At 39.3% G+C, this 18,376-nt stretch overlaps 3 protein-coding genes across 5 annotated transcripts; 1 reads left to right on the forward strand and 2 right to left on the reverse strand.

Annotated features, from left to right (window-relative positions):
• Positions 1-448: 448 nt before the first annotated feature.
• On the forward strand, positions 449-3,723 carry LOC103998802 (protein indeterminate-domain 5, chloroplastic-like). Of its 3 annotated transcripts, none has more exons than XM_065165818.1 (4): positions 449-636; positions 1,069-1,321; positions 1,454-1,853; positions 2,519-3,723. In XM_065165818.1, exons 2-4 carry the CDS (start codon positions 1,159-1,161, stop codon positions 3,531-3,533), a joined length of 1,578 nt encoding a protein of 525 aa, XP_065021890.1. In that variant the 5' UTR covers positions 449-636; positions 1,069-1,158; the 3' UTR covers positions 3,534-3,723. The 3 variants fall into 3 exon arrangements, with proteins under 3 accessions (XP_065021890.1, XP_065021891.1, XP_065021889.1); XM_065165819.1 differs by having other exon boundaries at positions 1,080-1,321; XM_065165817.1 differs by lacking the exon at positions 449-636 and having other exon boundaries at positions 643-1,321.
• A 2,302-nt stretch (positions 3,724-6,025) lies between these two features.
• Positions 6,026-8,609, reverse strand: LOC135648899 (F-box/kelch-repeat protein At5g42350-like). Its single transcript, XM_065166910.1, has 2 exons — positions 8,441-8,609; positions 6,026-8,189 (listed from the first exon to the last, which is right to left on the reverse strand). The coding sequence occupies exon 2, from the start codon at positions 8,159-8,161 to the stop codon at positions 6,371-6,373; it is 1,791 nt and encodes a 596-aa protein (XP_065022982.1). The 5' UTR covers positions 8,162-8,189; positions 8,441-8,609; the 3' UTR covers positions 6,026-6,370.
• Positions 8,610-12,907: 4,298 nt separating this feature from the next.
• On the reverse strand, positions 12,908-16,032 carry LOC103998804 (probable protein phosphatase 2C 27). The gene is made up of 5 exons (XM_009420388.3): positions 15,740-16,032; positions 15,272-15,636; positions 14,986-15,171; positions 14,308-14,513; positions 12,908-13,615 (listed from the first exon to the last, which is right to left on the reverse strand). The coding sequence occupies exons 2-5, from the start codon at positions 15,446-15,448 to the stop codon at positions 13,057-13,059; spliced, it is 1,128 nt and encodes a 375-aa protein (XP_009418663.2). The 5' UTR covers positions 15,449-15,636; positions 15,740-16,032; the 3' UTR covers positions 12,908-13,056.
• Between the last annotated feature and the right edge of the window lie 2,344 nt (positions 16,033-18,376).

The following is an 18,376-nucleotide window of genomic DNA, read 5'->3' on the forward strand; positions in this document are numbered from 1 at the left end:
AAAAAAAAAAATTCCTTGATAAGTGAGTTTGATATTCATTCATGTTATTAATATTTTAGTTATATACCCCCAAGAAAGAACTCTTAAGCTTTGACAAGTGAGTTTGATATTCTATCATGTAATCAATGTTTTAGTTCTATAAAAAGTGAATATCCATCAATCAGCACTGTCTGAGAAATAATAACATAGGGAGGATATGGTCATGTGACATCTATATGTTGACCAATGTTCATGGCATTCAAGCCTCATTTTGACTTGTGGTAAGATAGGGAGAGTGTTAATTACTGGTTCTTGTGTTCTTTTACCACCATGGCTTCAGAAGTTTGGAATGAGAGGCTGTCTTTTGTCTTCATGTCAAGAGGAATATAGTCACTAAACAGGAGAAAAAGGTTGGTGTTGCCGAAGGGCTGCAGCCTTGTTATCTCTTGCCTACGTGAGACCTCATCAATAGCACCTCTCTCTCTCTCTCTCTCTCTCTCTCTCTCTCTCTCTCTCTCTCTAGGTAATTGATGAGGAATCATAGAGGCAGAAGGGAGAAAGCGAAAAGTATGACAAGCAACCCAAAGAAATCACACACCAACCCCTTGGTCTCTTCCACCTCTAAGAAGTAGCAGAAGCTCAAACACAAGGGAAGAGGTTGGCTTTAATTCTGTTGTCTGCTCCTCTTCTTCGTTTTTGTTTCCTCTCTCTCTCTCTCTCTCTCTCTCTCTCTCTCTCTCTCTCTCTTTCTCTTTATATTTGGATTTGAGTGCAACTGTTTGGATTGCCAGCTTTCTTTGTTCTGTAGTAGAGGGTAGAGTTTGGAGGTTTTCCTTTAGGGTTGTATCATGGAAGTGTAGATTCACACCTCATGTACTAAGATTTGGGGTCTTTCTCTCTTCATCTCTTTGGTTCTTTTATTGTCTTTTAGATCTAGAGAAGGGGTAGCTTGAAGATAATTTGGGCACAGCAAAATAGATACAGATATAGAGAGATAGAGAGAGAGAGAGAGAAAGAACAAAGGGGAGATCATGGTCGCATATTGGGTAGTGATGACTCGTTTATGGTTCTGATTTGGACTCACATCAGGATCCTTACAGCCACCACAAAGAACAGCTTTTGCTGAGGATAAGAAGAAGACCAAGAAGGCGGTGCTGTTGTTCTGCTTTGCTTTAGGAAATGGCAGCCGCTTCTTCGTCGGTACCGTTCCTTGGATTCAGAGAGGAAGATCAGTCCAACACGCAGCATCCGCAACAGAAACAGCAATCGTCGAGTTCATCGGCAGCTGCTACTCGACCTGCATCTCCTCAGAAGAAGAAGAGGACCCTCCCCGGAAATCCAAGCAAGTACCCAACCTTCTACGGACTTTGATCTTTTCCGAACCCTAGTTCGCTCTCACACCGTTCTTTCTTCTTGTCTTCACCCAATTTCATCAACCATCTGATCATAATCTCTGAGTTCTGATCAAAATCAGATCCTGACGCGGAGGTGATCAATTTGTCGCCAAAATCACTTCTTGCAACCAACAGATTCATCTGCGAGGTGTGCAACAAAGGGTTCCAACGCGAGCAGAACCTGCAGCTGCACCGGCGTGGCCACAACCTGCCATGGAAGCTGAAGCAGAAGAACCCCAAGGACGTCGTCCGCCGCCGCGTGTACACCTGCCCGGAACCCTCGTGCGTCCACCACGACCCCTCGCGCGCCCTCGGCGACCTCACCGGCATCAAGAAGCACTACTGCCGCAAGCACGGCGAGAAGAAGTGGAAGTGCGACAAGTGCTCCAAGCGCTACGCCGTGCAGTCGGACTGGAAGGCTCACTCCAAGACCTGCGGCACTCGCGAGTACCGCTGCGACTGCGGAACCCTCTTTTCCAGGTACTGTATCCGCCCATCAACCCACCAACCCATAAAATCGAATCCATGATCGGCGCATTAGCATTCAATTCACGGTGATGGTTGTGGCACTTCACTCCCCCGCACAGCAGAGCTGCGCATGATAGGGTTTCTTGAGTTACAGTTGGGCTTAGGATACCCAGTGCACCAAGGAAGAAGAAGGTCCGGGAACGCAGTCAGGAGAACTGCTCCCACGTGAATTGGCTTATAGATTTCAGACAAAAGGCACTCATCCTTCTCCTTGAAACCAACGCCAACCCCATTTATCTCTTCCCTTCACGTGGTGAATGCCATGGTTGTTGTCTTGTTCGTCGGAGGTATACAAGACAACAAAAACTGACAAGTCGTTTGGAGATGTGAGTCTACAAAGATTCTGATAATCTATCATAAATTTTGTTTTTATTATTTTTCGAAATTGATCATAATATTTCGAGGGTGTCGGCTAATCTAATTGGTAAAGACTTTGACGATCTATAGCAAAATTTTGGATTCCAATCTTGTCTTAGTAAACTATGGTTTATAGAGTGCTAATTTGGCGACTAATACTAATTTCATGTTAATTAAGCTTGTTTTATTAGCATCATTACGAAGCATTTGTCTGAAGATTAATTCCTCTGAGGTAAATGAACTCATTGTAATTAATGCAGGCGTGATAGTTTCGTCACCCACAGAGCCTTCTGTGATGCGTTAGCACAAGAGAGTGCGAGGATTCCGGCGGCCATGGCCATCGGCAGCCATTTATACGGCGACAATGGGATCAATTTAGATCTTCCTCAGGTGAATTCGCAACTCTCGTCCTTGCAAGATCAAATCCGGCTCGGTGGCGGTGCAACCCAATTCGATCACCTCACTATGCCGTCATTTCGTCCACCTCCGTCTGCCAGCTCGTTCTACCTTGGTGGCGGCTCCGGCCACCAAGACTTCAATGAAAGCACTCATGGCCTACTGCAACTCCAAGATCTGCAGGTTCATGCCAGCTCCTCATCTGCCGCCGTTGCTTTTGATATCTTCGACCTTGGCATCTTCTCCCACAGCAGCAACAGGAACGCCATGGCCGGTAGCAGCAGTGCTGGGATGAACCCAAACGCTCATCTCCTGATCCCTGCTCAACTTGGCAATGCTAGCGGAAGCAATGAGCCAACCACACTGTTTGCAGGAAATCTCATGAGCAATCATCTCGACCCAAACATGTCTTCCGTGTACAACCACTCCATGAGCAAGGAATCAATACCACCGCACATGTCGGCGACTGCACTTCTCCAGAAGGCTGCGCAAATGGGCGCCACGTCCAGTCGTGGCACTGCAAGCTCCTTACTCAGAGGACTCGGCAGGTCATTCGACGGTGTTAGAGAGAGCTCAGCAAGTCAGGAAGAGGACGAGACCCAATTCCAAGGCCTTATGAGTTCCCTCGCTACTGGAAACAGTACTGGTTCATTCGGTGGTGGAAACGAGAGCAAGTTGCAGGGATACCCATCAGCCACTGGCCGGGGAGCATCCGATAGGTTAACCAGAGACTTCCTTGGGGTTGGCAGCATGATGAGGAACATGGGGAGAGGGATAGCACGAAGAGAACAGCATTCCGGCATGGACATCGACGAACTGGATTCAGAGATGAAGTCTGGATCCTCTACTCCATCTTTTGTCGGTGGGAATCTGCAATAGAGATTTAGGGACTCAGGAAGCTGTCTTTGATACTCTCTGTACTGTGTCACTGTTAAATCTTGGTCGGTAGGATAGGATCCAGATAACTTCATCTTTCAGGTTCCAATAACTTGCATTTGCCACTCAGAACAAACAAGTCTTCTTCTTTCACGGAGTTAATGGAAGCTTAACTTGATGCATGGTTTACACATGTCTCAGTCCCCAAAATGAGACTTCCATGGCAGCATGCACCACCCATCCTTGGATTCTAAGACGCGAGAGAGAGAGAGAGAGAGAGAGAGAGAGAGAGAGAGAGAGGACGCAAGTAAGCATAATATAATCCACATTAGGTGAAAAGAATGTTTTGACGTGTCGTACATACGTATGTCATCACCCACAATTCCAACCACTGCTTTGAAATGCGATAACCATGCGTTGACCACCGGTCGCCGTCCACCGACAGATTTGACCGGATTGGCCACGTCAGCCTGCACCCCCGACATCGCTAACCCTAGAACTCCTGCTAGGCATTTAGATTTCCTCCTTCCAAACAAGTCGGATAGTTATCTCTTTCTTTTTCTATCATCTTAAAGAAAATAATTCATTATTGTCATTCATAGGTATTAAAAATTGGTTTAGTCAAGATATTCATCATCATATATTTATATTTTAATTATATGAACTCGATACAAGTTTTTACACAGTGAAAGCATATTATACAGAAACAATTTATTTTATTTATTAATAAAATAAATTTGATTGGCTTACAGATATTTTGCATATCTCACATGCATCAGTCATTGCTCAGTAAGCATTGGTTAAGCCAGCTAGAGAGAGAATTGTCTTCTTAGAAATGGAATTCACATGTTTGACTCACAACTTTGGTGCTTGAGAGAGAGAGAGAGAGAGAGAGAGAGGGATATATATATATATATATATATATATATATATATATATATATATATATGTGTGTGTGTGTGTGTGTGTGTGTGTGTGTGTGTGATATATATATATATATATATATATATGTATGTATGTATGTATGTATGTATGTATGTATATATGTATATATAGGTTTTGCATTACTTTTTCCACTGACCTTTTTTTAAAATTTTTGGAGGGACAAATTATAGATCAAAAAATGAATCAGAGGAGAAGGGAATCTGAATTTGTCCTTATTGACATGGAAATTATAAGCACATGCCTTTGATAAGTGTAGATGATCCTTAAATATATGTATATATATGAAGAACAGTGCAGATAATATAGCTCAGCCATGTCTTCTGCCACCATGGAGAAAGATGCTCTCCAGGTCTTCAATTCCATTACAAGCCAAATGATATGTTTGAGAGGGTAATGCCAAGTGAGGCAGATGCATGGAATGGATTTAATTGGTCCACACTCCCATTTCTATTAGTTCTTTAATCTTTTGAAATAAATTAATAGTTATCAGAACATGTAGGTTAAAAGATAGTTAAAAGAAAAAGGAATTGATATTTAAAATATATAGGTTAAAAGATAGTTCAAAGGAAAAAATAATATATTCCAGATTACTTAATGATAAGTGATAGGTCTCAAGCTTAACTTGGATTGGGTTGTAATTGATGCCAGAAACAACAATTTAGCGACATAAAATACAATTTAAGTTTTTATTTTTAGTCTCTATATATATAGATATAATGTCAATATTTATTTTATAAACTGATTCATATTTTATTTTACAAAGAAAATATAAATTCATGAAAATACTCTATTGTGTTTAATATGATAAATTATTAAAATGTGTTGTTTGACAGAATTTGATGAATTATCACATCATGACAGCAATTGAGAGTCTCATGTGCAAAATTAAGAGATTTAGGGTCAATTGTTGCACTTCTCATCAGAAAATAAGGAACAGATGAGATTTATGCATAGGTCATCCATATGAGAGGTGAAACATCAAAACTCCTTGTAGACTATATGGACACCATGTCACTCTTATATCAATGCCAACACATCAATGATTCCCTGCACACAATTTGTGTAATCCAAGCATTACTTGTGGCCAAATATAAGATGAAACAAATCAATCATGAGCTTGTTGAAAGATCTCCTACAAAGTCACCCCATATAGTAAGTAGCCATTATAAAGTTAATTATATTATGCATGATGACACTGGAAACATATCAGCTTGTGAAGCTTACCATCTTAGCACTATACATCAACTCTATCTACAATACATCACAAAACAGCAAAGGTTGCCCATTGGTTATCACAGGATCACAAACATCTAATTCCAAAAAATCGGAGAGACAACTAATACAGACGTCAAGTTATCGGCTTTGTCATGCATTCTAATATTGTAATAAGCTCTTTTAGAACATAAATTCTTAGGACATATATGGTAAAGATAATGGCAAATTCCAAAAGATCAGTTCTGGATATATGTTCCTTTTCTGTAGAACTGAAACCAACCAGAGCGATGCATCACTGTTGCCAAACACAAAAGAAAATGATTGAACTAGTATACTTCAACAACTTGATTGAATTTGAAGAAATCCACAAATCCAAATACAACTTTCACAACCCAATGAAGAAATTGTTACAATCTCAAACAAATTTTGCCCCAGCAATTCAATAAACAATGAACATGTGTGGAAGGAATTAAAAAACAGATGACTACTGAGAGAAATTATACCTTCTTTTCTTCAAGGCAATCTAAACATACAGATGACAGTGAATAGTTGACTGATGTATATTGCTTCATCAATACTCCGTTTTCACTTCCGAGTTAGTTTTCATGGGCAAAGTACATGCACGCTGGTACCTTGCTTGTAAACAAACCAAAGAACTAAAAGGATTGCCTAAGACAAATTCACAGGTGCAACACTAGCATCGATTTTACTAAACACGAGGAAGCATCTACTTCATGTGTGGCATGCTTCTTGGTGATACGACTCCACTCCAGTCCAGTTTCAGAAAGGTGACAAGCAGTTAGGAAATCCAGTACCTGTCCAAATATTCTAAACATTTCGACACTGTAAATCATGCTCTCATCTGCAATAAACAGGGCGTTCCGATCCATGGGGGCATCTGGGTGCCGTGAGACCTCATTCCATGTCAGCAAAGTGAAATCCAGCTCCCAAAGCTTCCTTACAGCTTTCTCCCTCCTGTTCACTTGGCCATCTCTTTCACACCATGACACACATGACAAGAACAACCGGCTGCTACAAGCAATGAGCTTCGGGTAGTACTCGCGAAGACGGGGAGGTGGTCGGGTGACCTGTATTGTCATCCAGAAGCCTCTTGTCAGATCATAGCCAGCAAGTTTATCTGTCTCTGAGTAGACATAAAACATTTGGCCACATACGGCACCTGAGCAAACCACTCCAAATTCCCCTGGCAAACTTGCAATCTCAGTCCATTTATCAGTCACAGGATTGTAGATCTCCCCAGACTCAAGAGGTTCATCCCAAGGCCCACGACCACCCACCGCAATCAATGCAAACTTGAACTGCTCGCCTGCCTTTTCTCTAACAAAGTTGGATGATCTTCTTTTATGTTCTGATGAATCATCCTCCTCATTGAATGCATCTCTAAGTCGTAGCCTGACAGAGAGACGGTGAGGATCCTCATATACATCTGACACTCCACCAATTCGAGACTTTAACAGAGGCCGATCATGAGACTTAGTTCTAGCTTTAAATAAACTGCAGCTGGCTCCGACTTCAAAGACACCCAGAATAGGTCCTGACCTTGACGAACTCATAGGTGCAGCTTTGCGCCATGAACCACTTAAAGGGTTAAAAACCAGGACCCCTTTGTGTGTCTTGATGGAGCTCTTTTCCATTGACAAAGACGAGCTAGAGCAACCACCGACGACGTAGATATCACTCTTAATACTTGCAACAGAAAACAGGAACCTGCCCTTTAGAACAGCATTGCTAATCCGATGCCAACAATCGCGAGAGACATCCAAAGCATAAATGTCACCAGCATGACACCCACCCCTCATGATGCCAAACAGGAACAGCCATGGAGTACCGAAAGAACCTTCGGTTCTCATCTGTATGAAATGGTGTGTGCCAGTCAGGTACCTCCACTTCTTGCAGACACAACGAGCCATCGCGATCGATGATAATGGAAGCCGAGCAAAAATCATTTCCAACACATCATCAGGAAGCAAAGCTGGGGTAGCAGAAGGCGAAGTCGATGGGCATCGCACAGAACCCTTCTCCTTTCTGGAATTTCTTCTCCAAAATTTCTCAGAAACACCATAAGAGAAACACACCACCCCACTTTCTTCTACTCCATTAGCCATTCTCTGTGGCATGCAATCGTCCATGGCGCTCAACCGCCTCTTAATATTTGAATCGAGATCTTCGCAAGTCCCCACCCGGCACCCACCACCCCTCAAATAAAGCCCCATGCATGCATAGGAATTAGTCCTCGAGCTCTCACCACCACTATGAGCTCCAAGAACATTCCTTGTCTTCTTAAACTTGTCGCTCACGCCCCGCATTAGACTCTTCGAAATGCTCAACCCCTCCACATCCTTGCGATGAGACGTCTCGCCACCTTCGTTGGTAGCTTTTCTGGAGTCATTGCAGATAAGGGAAGTCCTGCTGTTGCTGTTGGATCTATTCAAAGTGCTGATGGTAGCCATCCAAGAAAACGCTCAAACCCTCTCTCTTCTACATAAATTACCCGAATTTCCTCTCTAATTGACTTCTTGGAAGCAACGATATCATCACAAAAAAACCAAAACTCAAGAAAATGCAATCAAAATTCGCCCTTTCCAGGTAGAAACACCATCAAGTTACGATCTTTAGATTCCAACACAAACAGAAACAGGAAAAGAAGCTTCTTTTTTGACGGAACCAAAGGCAGGAACAGGGAAACCAAACCAAGAACACAAAACAGGGACTGAATGAGAGGCGCAAACCCTAAATGACGAGGTCCGAGACCGTTCTATTCTATCCGAGGCGAGGACGCAGAGAGATCTCTGTGGCGATCCAATCTCGGAAAAGGCTTTTCCCGTAAACAGCAGAGGAGGAGGCGACGGATATGCAGCGGGTCAATTTTGGGGGCTTACTTCTACTTTATAGGTAAAAGAAAACACAACGCGACGTCACGTTTCGTACCCGGAAAGGGACATCTACGGGACCCACAAAAATATTGGATTTGATTGGCTGTAGGTTGTACTGAGAATTCAATGGAGCACATGGAGTGTCACAAATCCCGACTGACCCACAGCTCTACCGGCGTCCGCCCTTCTTTTTCTTTCTGCTTTCTTGTGCATGCTATTCTTTGTATGGCATGAAACATTACCACAATTATGTACTCACTGCAAGATCCACTGATTCAGTGGATATCAAATTTTAATTTTAATTGTCATGATTCCAAATCTTGTTCTCACTTTCCAATTTGTTCAAAAAAGAAAAAAAAAACATATAAATTTTTTTAGATTAGCATGTGCTTGCTATCATTGTTCTTATTAAGAGGAACATTTATTTTTTTTCTTTTAGTTTAAATAAAATTTCATATAATAATAATAATAATAATAATTATTATTATTATTATTATTATTATAGTTCATATCAAATATGAGATTAATCAAGACATAATATGAGAGACGATAAGTGAGACGATTTATTTTGATCTTAAGGGTCATAATATTAATTTTAAACATATCGAAAAGATTTCATACTTGTTCTTAAATTTCAAAAATATGACTATATATATTGATCTTCTCGGAATCTCGCATCTCATAGGAGCGACAGTTTTGTATACTTTATTTATCTTTTAATTATTTTCATATATATATAATAATTTTGGAAATAGTTAGTTTCTGTACATTAAACATGGTGGATAATTGACAATGTGTTTTCCTTCATATATATAAAATATTGCAGTTTCTTTCTCTCAAGGCAAGAAGAGTCTTTAGCTTTCTGAACACAAGATGATCATGGTGCTGTTGACCAGAAGGATTTATGATGATGAAGACCAGTCATGTTTCTCAAAAGATTAGCATCAAAGTCAACTTTTGCTGATACCCAAGCTTGAGGATAACTTCTTCCACTGTATTATATTAGTGGTTAAAGTAAACTAATACACAGCAGGAAGAGCCTTTAGCTTTCTGAACACAAGATGATCATGGTGCTGTTGACCAGAAGGATTTATCATGATGAAGGCCAGTCATGTTTCTCAAAAGATTGGCATCAAAGTCAGCTTTAGCTGATTCCCAAGCTTGAGGATAAAGTAAATATATTAGTGGTTAAAGCAAACTAATACACAGCAAGTTTGGAGGGACCATGGAAGTGGTGAGAACATGGTTGGCTGAAGCAGTAACTCCACACCTACACATCCACAGAGGCCAAGTTGCTGTAGAGATTAATGGTATCAGCATGACTTGTTTGAGGTTGGGGCTGCAGCAGAATAAAGTTCTTCATTATGTTGTCCATGTGCAGCTGTTAATGGAGCTCAAGTTTGCAAATGCAGGTGTGACTGGTGAGACTGTTGACCTTCACCAATTTAAATTGATTCAATTATGTAAAAGAAAACAAGAGAGAAAAAGAATTTAAATTAAAGTTATTACAAGAGAGAAAAAGTATTGGAAGGAAGTTAGTTCATAGAAGGATGGGGCAATTTGGACATGAGGAAAATGAAACTTGTCATAAAGACATGATTTACATAGGATAAATACTTATACAGAAATAAAAATGATGGGGGGGTAAATTTTCCATATATCCCCTTTTTTATATATATAAATGAATTCAAGAGTTATAAACAATAAATTTGGTTAAAATGAAGAGGATAGAGAATCCATAAGGCAACATTATTTGCATCAACTGCTCTAACAAATTTTTAAGGTTAAACACAATAAAATAGCATTTTTCTAGTGACAAAAAGTCATTTTTTTAAAAAAAATATAGTTCTAGGAACAAAAATGAGAATTGTCCTATAAATGTTAAAGCAATATCTATTGAGAGAATGAACATTAATTTTGTAACTGTATGCAATACTTCATCTTAGATACTTGTTTATATGACATTGATGTAACCCATGTTTGGTGTTGTCTTATGGGGTTCTTTTTCTTCTTCTTTGGAATGATTTCAATGATATAATCTTCAACTTAATGATTGAGATGCAAATGCAGGCTTAGCTATAAATGTGGCAACCATTTGGTGCAACACTATGGCTCCAATCCCACTTGTTTTCTTTGACAAAGATATCCTTCACTTCACTTCTATAACATTTTCTCCTAAGCAAATGGCTCATAAAGGAGCCAAGGAATGGAAAGAAAGCAGCATCTAAAGGAAGAATCATAATTGAAAATCCTTTTTAGACATCAGTTTCTATTGCATCTGTCCACCACTACTTGTTTCCATCAACAAAAAGAACTAAAATAATGATTCAAAGGTTCCAAGGTACTACAAATTTCATCCCTATGATGAAATGTGCCTCACCCTACACCTCAACTACCTGCCTGGCTGCCCACACTTGGGAGGTGATGTCTCAGTCAGGGTTGATTGAACAGATATTAGGCTCCAAATTAGATTGATCAACCCTTAATGATCTGAGAAAAGATGTTAAAATATTTTGAAGGCAATCTCAAGCTATAGGTTGGTGTTCTATCCTGAGAGAGTGAGAGAGCTAGGGGGGGGTTTATGAATCAAAGACTACTGGGGCCAAAGAAGTTCTTCCCATCCTAAATGGATCCTCCATGTTCTTATACTAAATATGATACTTGTGCCCCATGAAAGCTGGAAACATATACCTACTCCTCTTGGGCCTGAAAAGGAGTTCACCATATGATCAGTTATGTTCAGAGTGGTCTTCCAGTGTTGATTGATAATTATCAAAGCCCTAAGGTGTGAGAGGAATCTTGACTTGGTAGCATACCTCTTAACAGCTGGTCCACCTTTATTAACATAGAATAAATTATGTTAATATCAATGGATTGCTGAGTTCATGAGGTCACTTAGAAAATCCAGTTCCTATTGCCACTTTTCTTCACTTAGTTGGTGAGATTTTAAATATTCATTTGGCTAATACTCTCAATTATGATTGTTGGGTTTGGACACTTCATCCACTTTGCTCATTCTTTGTTTGCATCTTGACAAATGGTTAAGTTGCTTACAGCCCTAAGCAAACATCATTTTGCTCTTCTATGATCCACTTTTTTCATTCTTTGTTTATATCTTGACAAATGGTAAAGTTGCTTACTGATCTTGCTTTTCTATGATCCACACTACACTGTTATACCTATCAATTAAATTAAAACCTTCCTTTTGGGATACTTCACAGTACAATATTTGTGAGGAAAAATACACATTTCCTGCATGATGAGACAATTGATTACTCAACATGTTTTAAATCTGAAATTTTGGCATCTTATGCTCTCTGTTCATATTTTTCGAAGAATGTATTAGTATCCCGGCCTGTCAGAGACGACACTATTTATTTTATGGGTGACTTGATCAACCTAAATACCACTGTCTCAGATCAGATTGATCAAGCCTGTTTTATTTGAGAATTTGGCAAATGCAGTCATGTTGGTGGAGTGGTTGAGACTCTAGTATTTGTCACTTGTCTTGCACTATCTCAATAGATGATGGCCTACTAACATACCTAAATGTTGAGATCCAAAGTAATGATCCATAAATAGAATGATGCTTCCAAATGTATACAGTTGTTTGATGCTCACACAATAATGGGTCTTGCATCATCCAACTGTTTGCCTCACAATGATTACTTTATTTCCATCAGAAAGGTGGGTCTTATCCCACAATTGCACTGGCACAATGATTTTTGAAGAGCTTCTGACTGCATATTGAAACTTAAGTTGCATATTTTCTGAGAGCATAGTGAGAAGGCAAGAGAACAGCTGTGTTTTGAGTTCTAAGCTTTCCTTTAGTTCCATAGGTGCATTTCATGATGGATTTAGTGTTATTTTTGGCTCTAACAATAGTCAAGTCTTTCTAAGTTGGTACCTTCATAATCTCTTTCATGCAAGCCAACAAATTATAGCTGGAAAAAGGAACATCATGTGCTTGATTGAAAGAAATGGTGGACACTGCTTCATGCATTCCATGAGTTTTTAAAGTGTTCAGTGGCAGAAGCCTGACAACCAAACAATGATGCCTCCTTTGTTTCCTCACCCTACAATAGATTCTGAAATTCTCATTAAGTGCAGTGCTTTTTGTACCCCACACTGAGCTTGACAAAAGTCATCCAACAATAGGACCACATAAAACACAGAAACTAGATGACAAGTAGGTCAAGATAAAAGCACCCTTTGGCTTTCAGGAGTGCTGAGTGAGTCTTGAACATCACCAAGACATGCCATCACAAAGTTCAGAGTGAATAGGAGCAGCACTATACTTTGTGCATGTATTTAAATAGAAAATTGGAAGGGAAAAGATGAACTTTATGATGTATTATTTCTGGAAACAGGCCTAATGCCACAAAATACATGAGGTCCCAATTATGTACAGGATGGAGACATTCAGAAGGAAAAGAGAAGTGGAAAGGAACAATTTTGCTTCTTATTCTCTGTCAGACGTTATTGTCCAGTACTCCTTTGAGAAAGTTCAGTCCCTCGACTGATATGGTTCTCCGAACTGTAGTCTTCTGGATTGAAATTTGTGGGGGTGGATCAGGTGAGAAGCAAACAACAATAACTGTAAGATTATCACAGGAGTTTCGCTTGAGTGCCTCTCGGACTAGCTCCTGTGAGCATCTTTCGGGGTCGTTATGAGCCATGAGCTCCTTCCTGGCTGTCGTGACAGCGCACTGGCTGCTCATCACATCCCATAGACCATCACAACCCATAATTAGGAACTCATCTTCCTCTGTGAGCTCTGTCTCCTTCAGCTCTGGCTCTGCACTCAAGGGGCATGCAGATCCTTTAAGGCCCTTCATGTGCCAATCACCAAGAGCCCTTGCTACTGATATTTGACCATTTAGATACCCATCATAGACAACACCTCCCAAATTCTCGATTCTGAGCTTTTCGATACTGCAGTTGGGTTTGTGGTCTCTGGACAGTTCCACCGCTCGGCCACGCCTACCTAGCACCGCTCGGCAGTCACCAGCATTAGCAACGTACATGGTCCTGTATTTTAAATGAAAATTTGATCTCAAGGAAAGGAAAACAACAAAAATATATATTGGTAAGTATCACAATATGCGTTGCTTTATCGAAGGAATCCATGACCTAACTAAGCTTGAAGTGCAGTTTACCTGTGTCAATAAACAATCTTAACCAGCATGAGACTTGTCATGCTTCATAAAATCAGCAAGAACTTACAACTTAGCTAGAGAGTATGCTAAACATGATAATAGCTGCATATGGTCAACAGGTAAAAGTAGGACTTATCATTTGACACTCGCGCACAAAAGTTATTGGTTTTGCTTCATAATAATGCTGGAATTATTCAACAAAAATATGACTGAGGCTGCTTTCTTGTAATCATAGTGATATATCTTTCTCTATCCAAGTTTCTCACCCACATTTAACAAAAAGAATTGGCAGATTCAAATAATTTATTAACCATTTAGAAAGAAATCATTGGTCAACTATCATGACAGCTAATTTGGCCTCACCAAAAATCCAACCAGCATCTTAAGTGGGGCAGCTCAAGAAACCCTTTGAAGTAGTTGGGAAGTCACGTGTAACTTAAGACAGACCATGCTGTTTCATTGAATGGTAAAGATTTGCAGAGAAGTCATCTTATCCTAACTTGTTAAACTTCAAAAGCCATAAATGCTAAATGAGCAGTTGGCGGTTGAAATTAAAAGCCTAACCTTCCAAAAATAAGGGCCGTGAGCACTGTGGTGCCTGAGGTGATGTCAAGAGCACAAGCGTCAGCAAAGGCGTAATCAGCTCTCAAGAATGCACTCTTAATGGCTTCCTCCATGCAGCTGGGAAAGTAGCCATCTTCAATTATGAACTTCAGGATGTTTGATCTGACAAAAGTTGCTGCATCTGTGCCACCATGGCCATCGAAAACCTGTTCACGACAAACAATTGTTTCTAAATCAATTGCTTGAATGATATGATCCAAAGTGTGATATCACTCCTTATGCGTTGTCTTGGTATCTAGATTACATGCACGAACTGTGATGCATGACAGTTTGACTGATTCTATTAAGTTACATCAGCTACACAAAAGTCAGATTAAGCAGCAAGATATTAAGAGAACCATAAATAACAAGGATAGAATTCAAGATCATAATAAATAGAACTATAAATATGATTCATAAAAATGAAGAAACACTATTCTATTTTTTGATGGACAACACTTAATCATAATCTCATAAATAAAAAGTCTTGATAAAAGAAAGGAAACTTCAAGTGAGGCAAATCCTCAATCCGGACTCTACAATGATCAAGACTTTTAAGTATGTGTAGCTTAGCTAAAGAACGTGATCAGTGAAGAATGAAATTGAATTGCAACCAACAACAACATATAGTAGATGTACCCCATAGAACGCTCCCGGTAATGAGATATTGACATCTTCTCCGATATGGTCTACCAAGTCGTCGATACAGATGTGCTCATCCTCCATGCACTGCTTCAGACCGATCTCAGTGCAGCTTCCAGACCGGAGCACCGGCGAGAACTCCGAACAGGAAGACGTCAAGCCCAAACCACCAACATTAAACTCCTACATAGTGATCACACCAATAAATTCCACAATCCAGGATTCATGCAATGAGAAATTAAATAAAACAGTTGAAGGACGTAATTAGCAGAACAGAGCACACTGATTCAGCTGCGATGTCCAGCCGCGCAGCGCTTGCGCAATGACGAATCACCGATCGGGGCGGCCTCACGGCTCTCGTCGACCTCGGTCCCTCCGGCGCTTCGAGGTCCTCGGCGTCAGGCGTGGATCCGCCATTCATTATGCTCAAAGAAGGCGTCAAGTCGGCCCCTGATACCATCTCCAACAACCTCAGCCACTCGAGAGACTCGAAGCTGCAGAAACCTCACGCCCTTCTCACTCAACAGGAGGAGGATTAGCTACCAATATGGAGCCTTGAGACAACTGAGAAGCAGCCTATAACCCCACCAGCCAGTCTCTACAAGTCAAGGCAATGGATTTATCTCCAAGATCCCAACTTTCCTTGATCTGCCATAAAAAAAGGAAGAAGAAAGCACCAAAAGCATCCAAATCACTGCATCTCGTACCGACAATTCCTCAACAATCATGAACAAGATGCAAAGAAACCCACCAAAGATTCCAACTTTTTACTGCCGCGATAAGGTACACTGATCTAAACGGGCGAAGACCGGAAGAACTCTCCCGAACCAAGTGCGAAGGTTTGGAGCTAATGGGTGGTCGGGCTTTGATCAGAAGGGAAAGGAGGGGAAGGAGAGAGCGGCGGAGGATGCGGGATTTACTTGTTCCCATGTTTAATAGGTGACCGGCGATCTCGGGTTACCCCGGTGACGTCTCGCGGCTGTCGGAGTGGACACGTTTCGGTACGGAAGGGGCGCGACGACGACGGCGCCGTTGGTGGGGAGTGGATTCCGACTTGTGTTCCACGCGGTGGGTGTGTTGATGATGTCTGACCGCTTGATTACGCCATCAATGAATGGACGGTCGAGATTTAGTATTTTGGCGCACGTGGACGTGAAACGTGATCGCGACCGGGACACCTGTCGTCATCTGATTCGATGTTGCTGAGAGATAAATAATAATATCCACAGAAACGTCAGATAAATAATTTCTGAAAATAAATATCATTAATGATTTAATGATCACCATATTGTGAAGAGTGCCAATAAACCGCCAAATTATTGCTTCCTAAATAATAATGGGAACTATATATTAAAGGATTAAGCGACTAATTATATAGAGATATATATATATATATATATTGCAAATAAAGAATGAAAACTGTAAGAATCTTCTAAGATAGTATAAACATGTTTTAAAAAAATCCAATAGATATCATAGTTAGATGAGGTGAGACAATTAACATTAATGATGTAAGAGATAAAATGGAGATGTAAAATTATTTTAGTAAAAATTATAAATAAAAAAATTAAACACTCTGATATTTAAGCACTGATAAATAAAAATACTTCTTGTTTTTGTTGTTGTTGCATTAAAATGCAATTGTTTTGTTATTTTAATTTTTTAGTGATATTTCTGGTGAATTTGACTGTGTTTCATACTTCTCTTGGAGCCCTTTATTTCTTTGATCAACAAAAATATCATCCAACAGAGAGAAGAATGAGAAAAAATAAAGATAGAAGAATAGAAAGAGAAATGGAAAAAGAACCAACAAAATATTACTAACAAATTTGGAGAATATTATTGATAATTTTAACTTAAATAAGTTCGATACATGGTTTTATAAGATATTTATCTATATAAAAAATAATACATTATTTTCTATTTTAAATGATAGATTATTTCTTATTAAAATGAAGTAAACATAATCTTTTTTTGAAGGAAATCAAAGTTAACCTCACATCCATATAAAGTCTCCTAATTTTTGGAAATAACCAGCTTAATTTATAATATACTCTTAGTATGAATTTTGAATGCTAATCTAATTTTAAAAGAATCCTACTAGTTTTTCAAAATTTACACTTGAAAATAGCAACAAAAATAAGTAAAGTTTTAAATTTAAAGTAGGACTTGAATGCCTATTATAAAAAGAAGTCAACTATTATGCTCTCCTTTAGCTTTATTTGACATGTATTGTTCTAAGTGGCTCTCATTGTCATGTTAAGTGGAATTCTTATCATCACTAAATCTAAAGCATTTTGAAGTGATAATAAGATAAAGATGCCATCATAAGATGTTAGTTGAATATCAAATTACATTGCTAGAACTATCCAAGTGTTTTGGAATCTAAAAAGGAACAAAGAGCAAGTTAATTATGATTTTGAATCACTTTTTGTCTACATGATACTCCACAACCTTTAAGATCATGATGAATTGAGGCCAAGATAAGTACTTACAGTAACACCTTTAGTTTGTTTGAACAAAGGTGTACTAAGACAATCCCTCTCTCTCTCTCTCTCTCTAAGTTTATAACAGCATATTAGAATGTCAAGTTGGCAACTTTCTGAGTATGTTGGGCTTTGATTGTAAGAGATGGCTGAATCTTATTTCCCATAGTCATGACACTGAATCTAGTTTGGGTTCAAATTTCCATCTCAGTCCAATTTGATCAGATCAAACTACAGTTTATTGTCACATTACTGGGTGTAGTTCTCATGAATCAATTTGGATCATATCCTGTGAATTAAATGTCCTAAAATGTTACATTAGATCTTGGCAATTCATTTTTATATGGTAATATATATCCTTAAGCTAAGCATCATTTTTTAACCTATAAGAAAAGGCAGCATCCATGTGCCTGGTTGCTAGATACATAATAGTCAAGTAGCATTTGTCTGCCATAGTTTTGCCATTATGATCAACAAAATGACCACAAAACACATCCAATGAGTTCATGCATGGTTTCATTTGAGGATGTTTACCTGTCAAGGCTTCCTTCTTTTTCAGATTCACATAACCTAATTCTTAGACTTTTTCCTTTGCTCTCAACATAATCTATTGAATAGTGTGTTTCAACATAATTTAGCATAGGTCAAAGTCTCTCTCTCTCTCTCTCCTATATATATATATATACACACACACACAAAGTCCAAGTTTTAAGAAAAACTGTTAGTACTGATAAGTATTTTGGAGTTCTAATAGATTTAAGTTATTTGAAGAACAATAGGTTCAAATATAGATAGAGACCCAAATGATTTAATATTTTATTATTTTATAAATATATCTTGAGTCTCAGTGAGGAGGATGAGACAGAGTAAAAATAATTTGGATGCTGCTTAGATTTTTTTTA

This window comes from Musa acuminata, chromosome BXJ3-9 (genome assembly GCF_036884655.1).
Source record: "Musa acuminata AAA Group cultivar baxijiao chromosome BXJ3-9, Cavendish_Baxijiao_AAA, whole genome shotgun sequence".
NCBI lineage: Eukaryota > Viridiplantae > Streptophyta > Magnoliopsida > Zingiberales > Musaceae > Musa > Musa acuminata.